Source organism: Protopterus annectens, chromosome 1.part1 (assembly GCF_019279795.1).
Source record: "Protopterus annectens isolate FY-2018-M chromosome 1.part1, PAN1.0, whole genome shotgun sequence".
In the NCBI taxonomy this organism is placed as follows: domain Eukaryota; kingdom Metazoa; phylum Chordata; order Ceratodontiformes; family Protopteridae; genus Protopterus; species Protopterus annectens.
In genome coordinates this window covers 1238699279-1238721122 of record NC_056726.1, presented here as the reverse complement: position 1 = coordinate 1238721122, position 21844 = coordinate 1238699279, and the positions used below count along the sequence as shown (strand labels likewise).

Here is a 21844-nt window from a genome sequence, read left to right as displayed (position 1 = left end):
TCACATATTTATTTTTATATTTTACTAGATAGACACAATGGTCCATAGACTTCTTTAATACCTTCCATTAAAATACTAAAAATAACACCAATAAATGAATTGCCACATCATTTAAAATTTACCTCAGAACCACGATTCAAAACCATTATCAACAAATATCATCATGTGTCTTAACTGTCCAGAATCTTGCAGAATATCCCTTACTTTGAGTCATATTTTACTCTGTACCTCATAAAACTTTTAATTTTCAGGTAAATAACTGAGAATTGCAGTCAGCTAACAATGCCGGGCATTACACTTTTCTACTTCTCATTGTTCATTAAATGCATGTTGATGCCAAACCTGTTGTTGCATTAACTTTTTAAGTGACTTAGAGTGACATTTTAAAATTGTCCCTGATTTTGATCCTTTGTTACCCCATTACTTTTGGCTTTGTCCAGAATTCTCAGGTAAAGATGTTGAGCTCTATAAATATTATTCACACAAAAATGGGGTGGGGGGATGGCAGAATGGTTAAGGTGTTTACCCTGCAGACACAAGGTACAAGGTTTGATTCTCACATGGGGTAATTGGCTAGGCTTAAAATGGCCCACAGGGGCAATTAGCCTAGTATTAATCTATGTACCTAAGACTTACATTAATAAAAAGCTTTGAAAATTACATAAAGCCCTATTTTCCAGAATCCTGGGCCATTAGCATAGTAAACTGAGAAGCATAACTCAAACATAAAAAGCATCAAAAAAGGATGAACGGATACATGGGACCTGGTTTTGTTGAACATGAAATGCCTTGTAGTAAACGATTAGGGAGCTCTACTCATGACTTATGGCTTACCACTTATCCATAATTTTACAGTACAATATACACCATGTAACCCTCAATAGAACACCATGTATTCCACAGTTATATACATTATCAGTGTGTGCATGTGATAAAGACACATATCTGAGCTACAGTACCAGATATTTTAGCTCCATTCTATCCATGTCAGTAAGCATTTATCAGCACTTAGGGAAGATGTATTACTACTCTATCCAGCTCTGTAGTGGACTGAGGTGAAGTTCCTCATTATGATTCATATGGTATGGGACTAACTGCTGATCAGGGAATTGGATGAGCTAATGATGCAGGGTGGGAATGACCTGCCACCACTGGCTAAAAGATGGTCCAGACCATTATAATGCCAATGCCTACTGGAGATGAAGATGCATTGCATGCAGTCAATTGGCCAGGGGTGTGCACCTGTCTTTGCCAAGCTATATCTGTGCAGTAACCTTAACTTCATGGGGTGTGTGTAGGAATGTGCAAACTCTCGGGGCAAGTCTCAGTAAGCTTTCATATCTACAAGTGTGACCATGACCCATTAGGGGAGAAGTTAGGGCCAAAAACATTACAAAAAAATGCTCATGGCTGGCTGGATGATGACAGTGCTGTGACAATTTCTTGTCCTGGTGGTGATGGGGAATTAATGGACAAGGTTGAGACAGCGACCATATGGTCATCTGGCATAGGAAACAGAAAATCATACAGACACGCACATGTATAACGATTTATCACCATTCTGCCTAGGTCATTAGTTGCTGAACCTTGTTCACACTAAACACAGCATCCCCCACATTTTAAATTAGCAACAAATCCAAACAATACACATTAACTACAGCACTTTCCCAACACAAAATCCAGCAAACAAGTTACAACCAGCATTACACAGAAAAATAAAACCAAAAAGACTTTCCAAGATGGCTACAAACTGATTAACAGCTTTACTTGAGCTCCCAGTGTGAAAAAAGAAACTGATAGGCAAGGCCATGGAACTTTGTCAATTTTAGTAAATTCATTTACAGGCTAGTAAGTACACTGCCTGGATGTCAGCAAAGAAGAAACTAAGACAGCCAAAAAGAGAATCAGCTAGAACAGGTGAAGAGAAAACACTGACTGGGAAGAATCCTGCAGCTGTTGAGCAAAAAAGCAGTTCAAGCTTCAGCGTTGGTGCAAGATATGGCTTCCAGTAATTTAGAGGAAAAAATAAGTCAAATGTGCTCAAAACTGACTAAAATATGAAACCCTGAAGGACTACATCAACAAAAGGCTGGGAAGAATAGAGGAAGCTTTAAACAGATATTCAGATGACCTGATAAAACTGCAAAAATCACAGGTCAAAATGAAGAAAAGACTGGTTGAGTATGAGACTGTTCAAGAAGAGAGATGTCTGAAGAAATGGGAGAATTAGAACAAAGCGCACATAGGGAAAATCTGAGATTTTCTGCAGTACTACTTAAACTAAAAGGAACAGACTTTAGTTTTGTCTAAATAAGATCTGACCTGTATATGCATATCCAAGGTGTGCTGAAAACTTTTCACTGGCAGACTGCAGAGAAGAGAAAAAGGAAGGGAGATGAATAAACTGATTAAGGGACAACTCATTGACTACCTTAGGCATGTAAGGATTAATACGAAAAGACACCCTGTCTCTATGAAAACTAAAAAAGGAAGAACAGCCATGAGAGCCTGAAGTTCAGACACTCTCTTGGTTGAAGTAAAAGCCAAAGGAACAGCCTTCCAAGTACAATGTTGTACAGAAGCTGAAAAAGCAAGCTCAAAAGGAGCTAGCATCAATTTTTCAACTACAAAATTGAGGTCCTAAGAAGGTGGAACAGGCTTCCTGGGAGACCTAACATTTAGGATGCCTTTAAGTAATTGTTTCACCTCAAAGTTAAGAGGCTGGAGGAGGATTCCAGGGCAGACAAACAGAAATTACCAACAGGTGAGCTTTAATTGAAGAATATACCAACCCAGCATATAGCAAATCACACAAATAAGGGCGAACCAGAGGAACCGCCACTGAGTGGGGATCCTGATGGAGAGAGAGAGAGGGGCACCAGACAGAAAATAGTTTCCATTTGGACACATCTGATGGTGGATTTCCTGGCTTCCTGCAGAATCTGAAGCATGTCCTCAGAAAAGATGTGCCATCAGAAGAGTAGACAGGAGAGGATGGATAAGAGACCCCTGGTCTTGTGTAAGAAGATCCACCTGGTGAGGTAACTTGTGCTGATTGCCCCTGGCCAAGTGAGAAAGAAAGGGGGAACAAATGTCTGGGCATAAAGGGCGTCACCAGCACAATTTTGGGAGATTCCAGCCTGATCTTGTGCAGAACTCTTGGCAACAGAGGAAGAGAAGGGGAGCATACAGAAACATCCCCTTCCAAGGAAAGGCATGACGTACACATTCCAACTCAGAGGACTTAGGACTCTGGAAAAAAAGTGGAAGTTCTCTCTTAAGAGGGGATGCAAAAAGATCTACCTGAGGAATATCCCATTGCTTGACAATGTCCAGGAACACATCTCTGTGAAGCATCCATTCATGAGCTTGTATTCTGGACCTGCTCAAACAATTGCCACAAGACTGTGCTCTGAGGGAATGTAAACTGCCTGACAAGTCACCTGATATTGGACAGCTAGATCCCAGAACTGAAGAGCTGGTCACCAAAAAAGATAGGACCTTGTGTCCCTGTGTTTGTAGATATATCACATCACTGTGGTATTGTCTGTGAAAACTTTGAGGGGCCTGGGATGAAAGAAGGAATGAAAAGCTTGACAGCCAGAAACAGAGCCCTTATCTCTTTTATGTTGATATGGTTTGACCTCTGATGAGGAGGTCAGAGACCCAGGACCTTTAGGGGGCCACAAGAGGCACCCCACTCTCTGGTCTGAGGAGTCCATGAAAAGCTCCTTAATGGGAGCTGGAGATTGAAAAGGATGCCTTGGATTATTTATTTATTTATTTTACATTTGTTAACTGGGCTAGTCAAGCTGGATATATGTCCATTTTCAGTAGAGGCCCGGGGAGAAAAGCTCCAAGTATTAATACATAGTTTAATAATAAGTAAACATAAAAGTAATTACAGTTAAAATAGTAAGAAGGAAGTCAAGTAAAAAAAGTTTTGTTTTTTTGAGGAAATTGGGAGATTAATAACACAATAGTCTTACACATAAGTGAGATATAAGATCCCACATATTATGTCATGGGCAAAGCATAGTACTTTTTATAAAGTAACATAATTAGAAAGCATAATGAATAGACTGAGGATAAAGTAAGAAAGGAAGAGAAGGAAAGATAGAAAAGGTATCAGAGTTAGTATAGTATGAGTTTATGGATTTAATTATCTTCCTAGGGCTAAATAAAAGTTACTTTATGAAAGAGAGGCAGAATTTACACCTATGAAAAAGTGGAAAAACACTCAGAGATAAATAGATAAGAGACAACTGATGACTCTACGACTGAAGCACGAGCTTGGGACAAGGAAGAAAAGGAACCAAGAACCCTGGGGGTGGCAATGTTGAAGTCATACCAATATGAGGTAGCTCTGAAACTTCCTCATGTAGAACCTGGCAAAACAGAGCATGGGAATGGTGGAAGCCATCAATCACAGGACCCTAAGAAATTCCCTGGCCATGACAGAGGAGAGAGGAAGAAGAGACTGGAAAAAGGCTGTCAGAGAGACAGCCTTAGGGGAAGGAAGACATGCCAGCAAGGGAATGGTCTGAAGCCTGCAGCCAAGGAAGATAAGATCCTAGGAAGGCATCAGAAATGATTTGTGGAGGTTCACAGTTAACCCCAGACTGCGTAAAAGACAAGTGGTGAACTGGAGATCCTGTAATATACTACTGGGAGGAGGAGCTTGAATAAGCAGATCGTCTAGATAGGGAAACATCTGCACACCCCAAAGCCTGCAAAAAGCAATGACAGCAGTGAGGCATTTGGTGAATACCCTTGGGGCAGTAAAAAGGCCAAACGGCAATGTAGAGAACTCAAAATGCAAAGAAAAGACAGAGAAACATAAACATTTCCTGAAATGAGGGTGAATGGGGATGGGAAGGTATGCATCCTTGAGATCCAAGGACACCATAAAGGCTTGGGGAAGCAGAAGAGAAAATAATGCCTGAAGGGACAACATCTGAAAAGAAGGGATCTTAAGGGAGGTGTTGAGTAGAGAAAGATCCAAAATAAGTCTCCAGGTACCCTCCTTCCAGGGAACCAAAAACATCCTGGAGTAAAAACCCCTTCCCCACCTGGGTGGGAGGAATGGTCTGAATGGTGCCCTGATCCAAAAGAGAATGCAGAACCTCTAGAAAATGAGGAAGTCTTTCTCGGGGAGGTTTCTGAATGCCTGAAAAGGGTGGAAGGAACTTCCAAACCACAAAATACCCCTTATGGACAATGGACAGAAAACAAGCATCTGAGATGATCTAATGTCAATTTGGAAGAGACAGGGAGAGGAGGAGAGACAAGGGGTCCAGGGGAAGGGAAGGCCAAATGTCAAACAGAACCAAGCTTATCATGAAAAGAAAGTTTCTAGGAGGAAGGAGTCTGAGTAGCCTTAGCAGGAGGAATATGTCTAGAACCCCTTTTACCCTTGGGAGTGAGGCGAGTCTGCCTATGAATAAAAGCAGACTTAGAAGGATAGCTCCTCTGAAACTTGGGAACAGTGGAAACAAAATGCACTTAAGTTCCTGCAAGCCTTTCTCTTATCCTGAAGGGACTTTAATAAGTTAGCAGCAGTGGCCCCAAAGAGACATCTGTTATCCAGAGGAGCATCCAAAAGTTTGACCTTGATTTCACCAGGCAAAGCCTGAAGACGCAGCCAGGAATAACACCGGACCACTGTACCAAAGGCAGCAGACCTGGAAGAGGTATCAGTTGCATCATAGCTGCACTTTATTGAGTGACATGCAAACTGAGACGTGGAACCCCAACAAGGTGAGGGCAGAAGCCTTCCCTTCAGAATCAGGAATGTCAGATACCATCTTAGAAACTTGGGAAAGAACAGTCAAAACATACCTGGTCATATCAGTCTGGTAGTTAATGGCCCTAAAGGACAAGATGGCAGCAGTGTAAACTTTCTTGCCCAATCTTTCCATAGCTTGACTGTCCTTATCAGAAGGAAGGAGCTTAGTAGATGGCAACAACTTAGAGGGTTTGTCAGAAGAAACTCATGCCACTGAAGGATCAGAAAATGGGCACTTAAAGAAATTTGCAATCCTCAAGCACCTTGTAGAACCTAAAAAAAAGTCCAAAATATACACTGTGAAGCAGTAGGAAACAATTTCAGTCAGCCAAACTCTTTAGTCCAAGCTGTTTGTAGAACCTATCAGGTTTCTTTGGCACAAAAGGCTGACAGTCAGGAACTACAGAGCCTGAAGAAAAAGTATCCAAAAGGGCAGGCAGAACAGGAGGGAGAGCAGATGGCTTGAGAAACTCCATTTGCAGGAGCTCATAATACCTTTTTTTGAAGTTCAGAGACCTGGGAAAAGTCACATTTAAATAGTACATTATGTGGGCAATCGTATCCACAAAGGACAACTCTTCCAAGGGGGAATCTGGACTCAAGAAGTCTTCATCATCTGAATGGCAGTCTGGGGGGGGGGGGGTATGGGACAAGTAAGCCAGGTATTCTTCCCCAGAATCCAAATCCTCTGCAGAGGAATCCAGTTCCCTACGCCTTTTGACAGGAGTGGAAGACCAGGAGGAGCAGGAACAGACATCTCTTGAGGAGGCTTCAAGGCCATTAAAACATTAAACAAACCCTGAGTGAAATCCTGCCCTTCAAACTGGGTATCCTTAACAACAGGGGAAATATGCTTAGTCTATAGTTTCTTTTTCTGCAAGACGTCCACCCAAAACACTCTAGGAGGGTCAGACCCTTGATATAACTCAATAAGAGTAGTAGGAATTTCTCCCCTCACTAGAATCTGAGGAATCCCACTTGATCCCTCAAGCTCAGATGTTAGAAAAGCCTCTGAGGACATGGAAGAATTCAGAGCCATACCTGCCTCCAATGGGGTTGCAGCCGAGGAATCAGAATCAAGCACCAGATGATCCTCGGGGCATTCACTAGCCTCTAGAGAGATGCCTGATGGAGGCTGGATAGCAAACAGATCAGGCCTAACTTTTTTGGCCTTCTTCTTGGCAGACAGCTGGTCCTCTGAATGGGAGGATTCTCCCATAGCACCATGAGCTAACAGCTTAAGTCACTGTTTCTCAAGATATACACATCCACTGCCTACTGACCTGCACTTCTCAATACTCTGTTCTCTACCTGCAATTTTGTTTGTAACCACCATTGATTGTTACTAGCATCTTCTTCACTGGCTACTGATGTACATATTGCTGTCCTGTATGTCATATTGTCTTTTGCCATTTACTTGATCATATTTCAAGTGTGTCTGCCATGTATTTAAAACTTCTTGTAGTAAGTATTATCTTTTGCTTGTAACTGTATTCTATATGGCCCCCACCTTCACCCCGGGCATTAACTTAAAATGGGTTATGGCTCAGTCAGACACACCCGGTTAACAAATATCAAAATAAATAAATAAAAATAAAATATATGGACAAAGAAGAAACTATATAGGATCTTAGGCACAAATGCCTAGCAGAAAGAATACTGTGTATGATCGTGGGAAGCATCCAAGCAATAAAGACACTGGTTGTGATAGTCTTTATGGGGAATCTGCCTCCCACACTGACATTTTCCTTTGCTTAGATAACATGAACACAGTACCAGACAATAGTTAAAAAAGAGAAGAAACCCTAACAGGGCACTTATCTGAAACACGGCTTGGTAACCAGCACAGCAGAAGGGCATTCAGATTGACATATGACAATGGTGTTCAAACCGGCGACAAAGAAGTTCTGAGTGTTTGCATCCATACATCACCTTTATGCCATACGTCTTGCTCAGTAAGCATATGTGTGATGTACGGTGCCTATAAAAGCTGAAGGCTTTAGTCTACTGGCTAGACATTGGGCTATCCTTGGCAGGATATCACTTAAGTGAACAATACTGTAACAGTGATATGGAAATACATCTACAGCTCATAGTCTTAACCATCTGTGCCAGTGTCTAGACTATGGTGAAAGTGAATGTTTGGCATAACCTGACTGAAGAGCCAGTTGTATCTACAAGGCACCACAAAGACAGTGGAAAACTGAAGGTATTGTTTTGATTACCTGCGGCACAGGAACCCTGATGAGCTGTATGAGTGGGAAGTGCAGGTTAGACAGGAATGCCTGAAATGATACAATGAGTATTCTGTTCCTTGTCTTTATAGTCATATGCTTTCTCTTTCATCTCTTACATTTTGGACTTGGTACTACTACTAGAACGTAATTACAAAGCTAATGGTAAGGCTAGGAATTGGCTTTGGTGCTGTATGAATTTTTCATGTTAGGTGGTGGTGGTAACACTGCATGTGATACACCTATTACATTCTGTGTGAATTAATGCAGGTCAATATTTGGGGGAAGTCACGCTGCACCATGTCATGCTAACTTCACATCACCTGTTGTCTCCACACATGTACCTGTGCCATATTCAGTTTACATATCTTAACATATGTGCAAAGGACACACACTTGCCTGCTGCCTGCCACACAGCTCATGGGAAATACATACTTTTTTTGTATCTATTGTTCTAGTACCTTCACAAGTAGCACAGTTCTCTGATGTGCCTTTTCTGTTTCAGCATGTGCAGAATTTGAAGCAAGTCATGCTACTTTCTGCAGAAGGCAGTATAGGCTTGTGGCTAGGCACAATTAATGCCATTCACAAGGCCTAGTGTGTTGGTAAAATTACTCAGTCTATCAGGCTACATTCAGTTACAACCATTTTCCCATGTTGTCTCCTCACTGTAGGTCTGCATAAAAGATTTGCTTCAAAGACACCTCCATTACATCCTGCCTCTGCTGAGACTGTGGTTGAGGTGCATGAGGCTAGCTCTTCACCTGCAGGTAGTTCACCTACATTGCAAGACATGGTCCAGCTGCAGCTGGAATGGTGGTGAAAGCTGCAGTACAGTGAGCAATGAGCAGATATATGGTTCATGTGGACAGTCTCTTTGAGCACAAGGTAGATTTACTTGACTGGCTGGCCCCTTTTGCTGGGTCACCAGGGAAGAGGATGGCCCAAATCACCAGTCACATTGATCCATCACATGGGAATGGATCCCTGTAAAGACCCCTGGACCAGGATGTGAGATGACATATCAAGTGCTCATACCCTGTTCATGACTGCTCCCTTCCTCTTCTGTTGCTCTCCATATCATGTGCATTGTCCAACCCTCTTCATCACCATTGTCTGTCACCTTTTTGTCTCTGTCCATCTGAAGTCTCATCATCCTATTGGATGCACTTCCATCCCAATTTGTACATACCATCTTGTGTTTATCTTTCTGCTCCCTCTTTATCCTATCCCCCTTTCTTACCACATTCCCACTGATCCTTCCTCCTCTTCTTTTCTCTCCAAAAATACAAAAAAAGGGCCTTAACCCTGCAAAATAAATGTCTGCCTCCTTTCCCACCATGTTGTCCTTATGTGTGACCTTCTGTTTGTTCTTTGCCTTTTCCTACCTTCCTGTGCACCCTTTTATGAATCCAACACGTGTCCAGATATATGGACACCACAATAGTGCAGCTGCTAATACTATATAGCTACTTAGCTACATGCAAAACTTGGTGCCATCCCATTTCAGGCTGTAGGAACATGCATGACATAGCTACTGCAAACATTGCTTCATACTGAAACACCTCATTCTGAGTTCAAATTTTCTGTTCATTCAAGATCATATTACATAGCAAATGGCTGTTCCCTGGATTCTTCCTTGTGCTTTTAGATACACGCTTCACTGCATATCTGTACCTGCTTGCACAGTTACACTGTACAGCTAAGTCCACTTGCATACTTGCTGTCTGACTTATGTACATACCTTTAAGTACACCTAGCTGACCAAAAGTGCTACACTGCTTCCCTGTATCATTATATAGTGATGCTTAGCTGTGCTAACTTGGAGGAGAAGTGCACTGCATCGCTATAAAATCCATCTGTTATTGTTATGTCAGATGGTCCTCCCCTAGCTATACTACCACAACACAACATTGATTTTACTGCCTCCAGACTTGGTGAACTCTACTGCTAAGTTCACAGAATATGTTTTTAAATGTATATTTTTTTTATGTTACACTTCATGAACTCATGCCCCAAACTTCATACAATTTACAGAAAACGAGATTTAATGACAGGGATAGCCACCCCTTAGGATATATAACACAAAAATCATAAATTTACAATTTACTCTCTAAAAGTGACAGTAGTAGAATTTTTAAGAAAGTGCTGTCTGAAAACTTGAATCCAAGGTATTACCATAATCCTATTGTCATAGTCTGCTTATGGACAGGGACAGCTTGTAGACGTCCTAAGGCACAAGCATATACCAAAGCCTTTCTAGTCCATGGGTATTGATAAATGGGTAAACTGGGGCATGAAAGTTTAGACTTAAAAAGGCTCTTGGGCCTTTAGCCTAGTAACATCCTATGATCCTATGAAGCAATCACACCATGATGTCACATTTTTTTAAATGAGAGTCCATAGGTTTATAAGTAAATACTAGACTAGCTGCACATGGGCCATTTTGAGCCTAGTCAGTTTCCCTTCCAAAAGGTGGGAATTATATGTTGTACCTTGTGTTTGTAGGTTAGCACCTTAACCATTGTGCCAATCCTCAGTGTGCTTCGAAAAAGAGTACAGATGAACATAATCCAATATTTTGTATGTTACTTTTTCTGCAGCCATTGTATTCTAAGTACAGTATATCCCAGAAAACTAGGCATTTCACTTGCCTTTGATGCTGGAAGAGCTGAAGGATGTGGGTTCTACTCCCACATCAGATACTTGGACTGATTTCCCAAAACCAAGGTCCATTTTACCTGAGCTGGTGGCAGTTCAGGTGGATGTAAAAGGCGCTGAAACACTTAATGAACAAATACTAGGAGAAGTTTGTTGATGCTCTGGCCAAATTTCCCGTAGTCAGTATGAATATCACTTCTAGTCTGTCTTGAAAAAAGGGAACTGGCCTAGAGGTAATCACCTGGTTAGAAAAAATTAAATACATAAGTACTTGAAAATTCTAGGCACTATAGGAGTTAAAACATTGTCATTCAGTAGTGTCTGGTATCATTGCATTTTGTAACTATGATCAAAAGTCAAGGAATCCTGAAAAGTGTTTTAAATGCAGTTGTTGAAATTCTGCATAACTCTGTCCAGACCTCCTGACTAAATTTAAACAGCACTGTGTCTGTCCTAACGTGAATTCACAAGTAATAAACTTTCCAGAAGAGTCACAAATGGCAGCTAAGATGTATTTCAGAAAAAAAGACACTGGTAAGTAGTTTGATTGCATGTATACTTCATTTATGCAGTGCACTAACAAAGTCAAAACAGTCACAAAAACAACTCTTCAAACTGGTGTGTGCGAGACAGAGAGAACCCATTCATTATACAGCTGTGAACTTACCAGTGGAAATGTCATCAGGCTGATCTTTTTGTTGTACAACCTCTTTTGCCATTACATTCGGAGTTTCAGAGTCTTCTCTCCTTTCAATAAGGGATAACAGATGTCCTGCTGGGACTGAATACCCTGCATGACAATTGAAGACAAAAGCAGTATTGTATTATGCAAATACAGATGATCATAAAAATACATTACGCAAGTAAAATTCAACAAACTTTTTTGTAAAAATAAAAGTATACATAAATACATTTAAATTAAAAAAAAAACATTATTAGTATTTAACTCCAAGTAACCTGTAGCAGAACTGTGAGGTTTCAAACCATAAGGTAGGAGGGTCATGCAGACAAGCCACTTAGTAGAAACTGCAAGAAAGACTCATCAAAGCTCTTGTAGTGGAGGCCTGTGGGCTGAGGTTTAAGGTATTACACAGTAAAGACTCTTACTTTGCTGGTACTTTCTTGCAGTTTTTACTAAATACAGTTGTGAGGCTCAAACATCACAGCCAATTTGTATGGTTTCCAATTACTACTTAAAGGTGTATATGGCTAAGCATCCTATGGTCCTACTGACACTTACTTAATATTAGGCCTATGTTCCTACGTACTTTGTAGATTTGTCTTTCTTTTGGACCATGCCCTGTCCACCTTGTAAAGCTCTAAGTACATTCTTTTATGTTTAACCACTCTTGGAAATTCCTTCCTTGGAACTACCATCTCTGTTACACAATTTTTTGTTCACTGGGTATCTTTACTACTTGCTATGTGCCCAGTGAATCAATGCACCAGGTTGTCAAACAAAAAACAACAAATAAATTATACTTTGCTTGTCTTTCACTTGTATATATTCCTAATTATTTCCTACATGAAGAACTGCGAGTACAATTGGGCTCTAAGTTTCATGACGCTTTGTATTCCTTTTAATATCATTGATTCATTTTATTTTTAGAGCTAACTGGCTGACATGAGGGGGCAGTAAGCTTTTCAATTACAAAGTTCAAATTACAAGGGAAAAGGGTGGGCATCTGGAATTAAGGAGTAGGGTCCCTTTGAGGAACAGTCTGACTGTTGATGCTCTGTAGCTAGACAGAGGTATCCACAGGGAGGCAAGCTGAGATAACTAATAAATGTACTTTATTAGAGGCCAAAGCTAAGCTTCCAGACCTTATCACAAGCCATCTTGTGATGTTTTGTGCTTTCCTATGCAATTTTGGTACAGATGCATTATTTGATGTATATTTTATTTAACTTACCTATGATTTTTACTGTTTGTTGATAAAAAAGGGATATATTGTAGGCAGGCACACTCTAACCCTCCTAAGGGACCTATCTAGTTATAACTTAGTACTGACTGCAGACAGGTAATACCAGACCTAATCTCAAGCTATCCTGTGTTATTTTGTGCTTTCCTGCATAACCATTTGATAGAAGAACCTTTATTTGATTTAAATGTTATTTTTTACCTCTGGTTTTTACTGTTTGTGATTAAAAGGGAAAGACTGTTGGGAGGCACTTGCGAGTGGACTCTCTAGTTATAACTCGAGCTACAACTGCAAGCGGACAAGACTACAAGCTATAGTGTGTAACATGATAACACCTCTAGTGTTTTTGTATGACAGCATGACAGGTGCCATGAGCCAGAATAACTAGTTTATGATGTACTTCCTTTGAAAAAAATTTAAGACAGTGTACTTCATTTAATATTGGTTTGTATACTGTTTTTATGATTTTGTCATACAATTTGAATTAGTTTACTGGTTGTTCTAATTTATGTCAGTTCCATGGTAATTGATTTCTACACTTTTGTTTCTTTTAAAATTCTTTAATGTTTTTCACTGAGAATGGATTCTTTAAATGAATATGCCATTAAAGATTTGCTGGAGCACAAGCATCTTGTCAAATGTACTAAATTCTGTATATGTAGAAAGGTAACACATAACATTAGACACACTTTTCATATGTCAGAAGTTGGATAATTTGATTATTTTTACTGATAGTAAATCTAGTTGAAAATTAATGTACTTCTGCAACTGGCACAACCTGGGAAACCACTATTACATAAATTAATGACTGGACTGACGACATAAACAATATTAGGCAAAGTGTGAGCAGAATACATTTAAGAAAGGTACTGCCGTATCCTAGTAAAGATCATCCAGTGAACGAAAAGCCACCAGCCAGATCAATAAATCCAATTTAATAACGAAATAAACTTATACAGCCACAAAACGAACTTTAAAAAAACAAACCACAAATATCTTGTGGTTTGTTTTTGGCGTTTTTAAAGTTCGTTTTGTGGCTGTATAAGTTTATTTCGTTATTAAATTGGATTTATTCATCTGGCTGGTGGCTTTTCGTTCACATCAGTTCATTAGTTTGGTTTTCCTTCAGTATGTCTAAAGATCATTCAGTCTTTACTAATGCTGATACTAGAGATAATACTTTTGCAATTCAGAGTGCAGGTATACTGCAATCTGAGGATTCAGAGCATGTAAAAGAAAATAATAAAAGAAAGAAACGGAAATTGTTAAAACAAATAACTGGGAAAAAAGAAATTAACAAGTATATAATGATAAACAAAAAATATACTACATAAAAGAACTCTATTTTGATATGTAATACACAAACTACACAGAATGGCAACACTGTTAAATCAAATAAATATTCTGTCTACAGAAAATTGTATTGTTGTTCCAACAGAGAAGGTAGAAAAAAGAGGCAAAGGGCACTCTAAAAAGAACCCTAAACTGAACTTGGAAGAATTAAAGAACATTACTGTAAGGAAAAGAGAAGAAAGAAAGACTGAGTCTTACAACATGGTTCTGGCTATGGAAGTACAGAGACAGCCAGATGAGAACTGCATGCTTGCACATGATGTATGTGATGAAAACAGTGAAATGGTAACCATTTGAAATGTCAGGACCCGCTTTAGCGAGTCCCAAAATGCTGCCACTGAATGGCTGAAAGAACGGACTTACATATACTAAGTCTGAAATGCCATTTCTCAGAATATTACATTTTCTCTGAGGTATGGCAATCTCTGAGCTGATATATATATGTTCAGGGCTACGGGGGGTGTGATTTTTGAAATTTGTTCTTCTCCGAGTTTTTAATCTGATTTTTGAAGCTTTTCGGCAGTTGGCATTTTGTCTGCCAACATTTCAATAAAGGAGCCCAGTGAGATTAATAGGATTAATGGTGATTAAGATTATTCTTTTGTAACAACTGAAAGAGCAGGCAATACTGAGTTAGAGGTGGGCGATTATTCAGATTAGGCCGGAAATGACACATTAATAATCGGAGATTCATTTATTAAAGGAAATGATATCTACATTTGCAGGTAAGTGTTTTGCCTTCCAGGAGCTAAAATACAAGATATGAGAAGGATCTTGGGATGCCGGATTGTAAGGATGCATGGAGCTGTTTTTATTCCTATTGGATCAAATGATCTCATCTTTAAAGAGTTACTGTTGGAAGTTACAGTTCTCTTCGACAATGCTGTTCTCACTGGTGTTAGGACTTATTTTTCACAAATCACACGCAGAAAGGAGAGTCAGGTTAGTGTGAATGAAAATATTTGGGGGGTAAACACCAACATGAAAATATGGTCTATTTTACAAAGTGGGAAAATATAAAATATCTAAACCCAATTCTGGGTACATGTCTTTAGACAGGATGAAGTCCACTCGTCAAGCTAACGGAAGACAATTTTTGCAGGAAATATATTACAATATTTCACTAACAAGAATCAAGATTTTTGCCACATCAGAAATTTAAAGTTCACATACAGGAACATTTGACGTATCTGTGTTTGTTGCTAATGCAAACAGCAATAATATTTTTTTACTGGAACATTTTGCTGCAATCACACAATACTGATGCTGTCACCGTTTGTGAAACTTGGTTAAAGATCAATGATTTGAAACCAGTTCTGTCAGGGTATAAATGTTTTTACTGTCTAACAAAAATCAGGTAGAGGTAAAGGATAGGAATTAAGCACTGTTATGAGACAAGTGATTCTTACATATTTGATAATAACACCAATACTGCAGGGTGTGTAAACATGGCAAAAAAGACATCCGTGGGACATATAACAATTGGTTGAGTGTGTAGACCACTAAAGTTAAGTGCTGATGCCCTAGAAGAATTCATAATTTCTTGCCTGAAACACAGGAAAGAAGAAGAAATTAAATCATCAGAGACAGACTGGAATAACACTGATTCTACATTAGTAAGTAAAGTATTTACAACATACACATAGGAACAAAAACTGTTGCAGGCTGTAAACAAACCTACCAGAGAAGAGAACATACCAGACACATCTGATGTGTTCCAAAGAATGACTGATGTCTACCATGCTGATCACTGCTGCAGTAGCCTTAGCTACAGTGGTTAGCTCCTGCATAGGATATAACAGCCAGCCAAATTTCAAAGCTTCAGGGCACCTTCCAGTCACCCGCAGCTTGAGCTAACCTCACTAAAAAACACAGGTTTGGCTGTCAAGCCCTTCACAGCTTTCCTGCCTCAACTGTTGGCTTGTGCTGTTCCTTTGCTCGGCAAACAAGAACTCTTTGGGAGAAAAAAAAAATTCCATTTTAAAAATGTTTATTTTTTAACCCTTTCCTGTTCAGGAAAGTTATTTTAAAACTAAGAATTTGTGTTTTAATGGACTGTCATGAAACTGTATTGTACTTTTAAACAAAAGCGTTCTTTTTTTCCTGGCAGTTTCAAAGTTGTTTAAAGTAAATGAAAATCATTTTTATGTGGGGAAATTGTGTTTATTTTACTTTTTGAGGCTGGCAAAGTGTTTTAAACTGATTTTTACTGTGTTTTTATACAAAAAATTATTTTAAAGATTTTTAAGTATTACTAGCTTTTGCTGTTTGTTTTCCCCCAGAAAGAGGCACCTTTTTTGGCTTGACCATGGAACAAACTGTCATTCCCACAGTTGGTCCTTCGTCCAGCCACAAAAAAACAAAACAAAACAAAACAAAACAAAAAATTATTCAAACTTGCCTTGCAATCACAGTAGACTAGCAATTTGCCTCAGTCACATGTGAGTGACTCTGCTGTGGCTATTAGTCATACCTCAGACCAATCACCATTTACTCTGGATACCCTTGGTGTAGCACCTATAACCACTATTGACTGGGGGTTAGTTACATCCTCTGCGGCTTTGGGATCACCTCAGTGGGCAAGGGAAAGCCGTTTTTGTTTTCTCTGGGAGAGAGAATAGGGAAGGCTTCCCTGTTTTGTCAGAATGTTGTGCCCATCCCTGGGGAAGCCACTGCTGCCATTAATAACACCAAATGGGCCCCACTTTTCTTGTTAAAAAGAAACAGAAAAGTTAATGATACTACTCCTCCTCAAATTTCCTTAGGCAGGAGTAGTCTACTGCTTCTGGATCAGGGTTTAATTGAGGCTATTGATCCTTTTTATAAAGTTTATGGTAAAATAAAGAGGAATATCTCTTCTTTCTGAAGAGATTCAACATTCTGAATCAAGACAAGAAGATCAAGGGACAGATAAAGGATTTTCTCCTCAGATGTCTGATTCAGACTCAAAGGAGAGCTCAGTTTCTGAAATTACCTGTGGGGAGTTCTCTTTCTCTGAGACTAAATCCAGAAAGTGCCAATGCTTTCAGTGGGAGAACAATGAGGTTTCTCGGTACCTGAGAACATTATATGAGCTGTTACAGAAGGATTTTCCAGAGCCTTTACCCATTCCTCCAGTTCTGTCATCTTTGGAGGATGTGCGTTATTGTCTGCAGTTTTCCTGATAGCCAGCCAGCTGCCCTTAAAAGTCAGATGGGATGTAGAAAATTCTTCACTCTTTTAAGTTTGTACACACTCCTTCCGAAAACTGACCCAGCAGCTATAGTTTTAGTTAACGTTACAGCTGCTGCTACACATTTTGTTAACTCAAATAGGGCGGCGCAGTGGTGCAGTGGTTAATGCTGTCGCCTCACAGCAAGAGGTTCTCCAGTTCGATTCTCAGCTGGGGTGCCTTCTGTGTGGAGTTTGCATGTTCTCCCTGCGTTCACGTGGGTTTCCTCTGGGTACTCCGGTTTCCTCCCACATTCTAAAGACATGCTTCTTAGGTTCATAGGTTCATAGGTTCATAATTATTTTGCTGTGCCTCTGTTGAGCAGTGACACTGAGGTAAGAATCCCTTCATGGGAGCATTTCTCCCCAGGCCTCCGCTGAAAACAGGATCTGTGGAACCTAGTCGGACTTTCCCGGTCAACAAATGTTAAATAAAAATCAAAATAAAAAATAAAATTCTACTCTTTCTGATAAGAATGGGAAGATTATTGATAATAAGGGGAAAAGTGTATGCTTCTGCAGCTCTGATTTTCAGAATTTTGAATTGTCAGGCTCATATTTTAAATTTTGTTCTGACTAATTGAGAAAGTATGATAGTTTTGAATACAATTTCTTCTTGTGAGAAAAAATCTGCTTTATAAATTAGTTATTTCTGTTGTACTAGTCACTACTCATTGTTTACAGTGTGATTATGACTCAGTTGATATTTCTTTTAGAGCTCTGACCACTGGTACTGTTTTGGGGAGGTTTTCATACGTGCATTCTCAGAACCTCCCAGATGATGTTAAAAACGATATTTTAAATTCGCCTTTGGATAGAGATTTAGTTTATAACACCTCTGCTGCAGAGGTAATCAGAAAGTGTGATGACAGGGGTAAGTTGATACAGGGAATCTTGTAAGATTTTTCATCTCTACATTTACAGTTTTTTAAAGGATTCTCTAACCCCTTAACAAGTCATGGCAAAAACACAAAATAAGCTGTCTCAACAAAAGCAAGGAAACAAAAGTTTAAGAAAAAATGGAAAAGAAGTTCCAAAAAGAATTCTGGAATCTCCCAAAACCAAGGGCAGTCCATGAAAAGAGGAAAATCCCAGGATGCAAAAAAACTCCCTTACCAGCCTCAGTAAGAAGCTGAGATCCTTCATAAAATCTTTCAATGCTAGTTATGAAAATAAAAATGCCAAAGATTCCAAAGACAACCACAAGGCATTCTATAGCTATGTCAAGAATCTAAATGGCACTGCTCAGACCTGCTTTGAGCTACAACAGAATGGCATTAAATATACTGATTCCAAGGATATTGCCAATATCCTGGCAGATCGATTCAGTGCCAACTTCACCCCCCCTCTCACCCCCTAAAGGGCCCATCTCAGTACTGGAAGATTGCCAAATTCCAGTAATAATGGCCACACAGTTAAAAACCGCACTCTCCAAAGCTAAGAATACAGCATCCATGGGACCAGACAACATCCCGGGCTATGTACTACATGAACTACAAAATGAACTGGCACTTCACCTAAGTGTCATGTTTAATCATAGCCTCACCTCAGGCTTTGTGCCCACTTAGTGGCATACAGCTACAGTTATCCCACTCCACAAGGGGGGATCCACCTTGGATCCTGGGAACTACCGCCCCATCAGTCTGATGAGCCTGACCTGCAAGGCCATAGAACGTATTACAATGGAACTTATAAACAAAGACATTGGCAACCTTCAAACACTGGACCCCACCCAGTTTGGGTTTGTGAAGGGCCGATCTTGTCTCCTGAACCTGATTGACTTCTTCGTATCAGTCTCCAGAGCTGTGGACGAGGGTAAGGCAGTCCACACAGCCTATATGGACCTTGCTAAGGCCTTCGACACCATCCCCCACTCTGGAATCATAGATAAACTTACTAAGCTGGGCATTAATCCCTATGTCACTCAATGGGTTGTCAACTGGCTTACTGACAGAACCCACACTGTAAAAGTAGCTGACTCCAAATCCAGCTCCAGACAAGTGACAAGTGGAGTACCTCAGGGTTCAGTCCTGGGACCGCTCTTGTTTGGCATCTACTTCTCTGAAGTACAGGCAAACACTAAGGGACTCTGGGTAACAATGTTTGCAGATGACTGTAAACTGGGAGCCATTACTGAATCCCCAAATGATGTGGATATTCTACAAAAGGGAATTACAGAAACAAATGCCTGATGCCAGAGCCATGGGCTCAAGCTCAGTGCCAAGAAATGTATAGTTATCCCCTTTGGGAAAAAACATGTACCTGTGAATTACCACATAGGTGGGAATACACTAAACACGGAAAGTGTGATAAGAGACTTAGGGACACAGGTGGACAGTGGTCTCACCTTAGATAATCACATCACCACAACAATCAGCAAATCCTTCTGTGTGGCACACCTCATCACTAAGGGCTTTTCAGCCAGAAAAAAGGAGGTCATTGTCCCACTGTACTCATCCCTCATTAGACCCATTATAGAATACAATGCCCCATTTGGTATGTACCTCTCAAGACATCTGCAACAACTGGAAAGGCCGCAGAAATACCTCACTAAAAGAATCACAGGCCTAAAGGAGATGCTCTATGCTGACCATCTAAAAAAACTCCAGCTATACTCTGTCGCATATCGTCTACTCAGAGGTGATTTCTGCTTAACATACAAGGCCATGTCAAACCCAGAGCTGTTGGACATGCTACACTTAAAGAAATCCCAATCCCTCAGAGCCACACGCTCCAGGGATCATGCTGGAGGGATAGGTCCCTGACCCAGAGACTCCCCAGACTCTGGAATAGACTGCCCATACATGTCAAGCAGAGCGCCTCTTTGGCCCTCTTCAAAAGGAACCTTGACAACTGGATGGGAGATAGGAAATTCACCCTGGGGATCACGTCAGTCACCCTGCTAAACAAGGGTCCAGGGAAGTAAATATTGTGGGAAGAAATAGCCAGGCAATTGTTATGGCTAGGCTTGTATAGGCCCTAGGGTCGATATCCTAGTACCAACCTATGAACCTAAGTTAGAATGACTATTTAAGGGACCGTGTTAGCTTTACAACCCTGGCAGCCCTATTTTCCTTCCAGAAAGTCTGAATCTCCACGTTTCTCTTTGGCAACAGATAGTTTCAGTCAAATGGGTTCTGAAGATCATTCATCAAGGCTACATATGTCAGTGGGAGGAAATTCCTCCTTTCTAGGGTGTAATCCCTCACACACCAGACCAGACTGTTAATTCCACCTGTCTTTCAACGCATGCAGTCTCAGGGTGTTATAGAATCAGTTTCCTCTTCCCAGTTGGGGAAAGGTTTTTGTTCAGGGCATGATTTTAGTGCCAAAGAAAGGAAATGTTTGGAGACCAGTTCTGGGTCTTTCTTTTCTAAACCTGTTTGTGATAGTGCCCACATTTAAAATGATGTCACTTCACAACCCAGTACCTTTTCTTCCTCATTCATGTTCCCTGGCAACACTAGGTTTAAAAGATGCTTAGCATGTCTCTGCTCATCAGGACTTCATGCATTTCTTAAGGTTTTGTATGTCTGGATTACATTATCAGTTCTCTGCCTTACCCTTTGGACTATCCACTGCACCATGAGGGTTCACAAAATGTCTAGCTCCAGTTATAGTTCAATGCAGACTACAGAGTATCCACATTTTTCCATATTTAGATAACTTGCTAATCTTTGCAGAGTCTTTTTCAAAGTGTTAGGAATAGCTCACTTGGGTGACAGATCTCTAACACAAGCTGGGATTCCAAGAGAACATTCAAAAATCTTTTTTGACTCTTCACACAGGATTGTGTTCCTGAGGTGTTAGCTAGTCACCTCAGTTCAAAGAGCTTTTCTTCCAAAGAAAAATATACATCTTTATCTAGAGCTGTTTCAGAGGTTCTTCACTCAGACTCCATTCACTGTGAGGGACTACCTCGAGATTTTAGGTCTCATGGCATCTATGATTCTTATGATACACCCCTGGCAAGACTCCACATGAGAATGACACAATGGTATCCCAGGTCTCATTATTCCCAACAACATTATTTTGTCTTTTCAAATCCCATTGCTCAGGTTTGTCAGAATATAAATCAATTGGCGGAGACAGAAAATATCCTTAAATCCATGTCTCTGCTTTTCCCTCCCTGTTCCAAAGCAGTCAGTCACGGAAGACACCTCAGACTTTACCTGGGGAGCAGTTTCAAGAGGAATAAAAGTATAAGGTGTATGGGACACCAAGTTCAGATTCAAGCACATGAATATAAAAAAAAACTCTTCAAGTTATTATAGGCAATATCAAAATCATGTGGTACATCAACAAGCAAGGGGGAAACCAGGTTGTACTCCTTTTGCAGACTAGCCATGTTAGCTTGGGATACAGCTTGACAACACAGTCTCATTGTCCAGGCATCCTACATTCCATCATAGCAAAGCTGTTTAGTAGACAAGATGAGCAGGACAACAGCAGACCCTCATGAATGGAAACTAGATCTAGGAGTCTTCCAAGATCTGATCCAATTGTGGGGAGTTCTTTAAGTGGACCTGTTTGCCTCTTCTCTGAACAATCAGCTAGCAAGATTCTACTCCAGGACTCCATGCAAGCAGGCCTGCAAGATAGGTGACTTTTAGTTTCCTTGGAAAGGAATGCTACTGTATCTTTTTTCACCCTTTCCAGTAATATCCATGGTGTTT

The 21844-nt window shown here is 40.2% G+C and overlaps 1 protein-coding gene across 2 annotated transcripts in view; it reads right to left on the bottom strand.

Annotated features, from left to right (window-relative positions):
- Positions 1-21844, bottom strand: part of LOC122809541 (gastrula zinc finger protein XlCGF26.1-like) — a 306301-nt gene that overhangs the window by 212318 nt on the left and 72139 nt on the right. For both annotated transcript variants that reach the window (XM_044081121.1, XM_044081129.1), the window contains exon 3: positions 11351-11473. In XM_044081121.1, coding sequence (XP_043937056.1) covers positions 11351-11473 — 123 coding nt within the window. The remainder of the gene's footprint in view (positions 1-11350; positions 11474-21844) is intronic.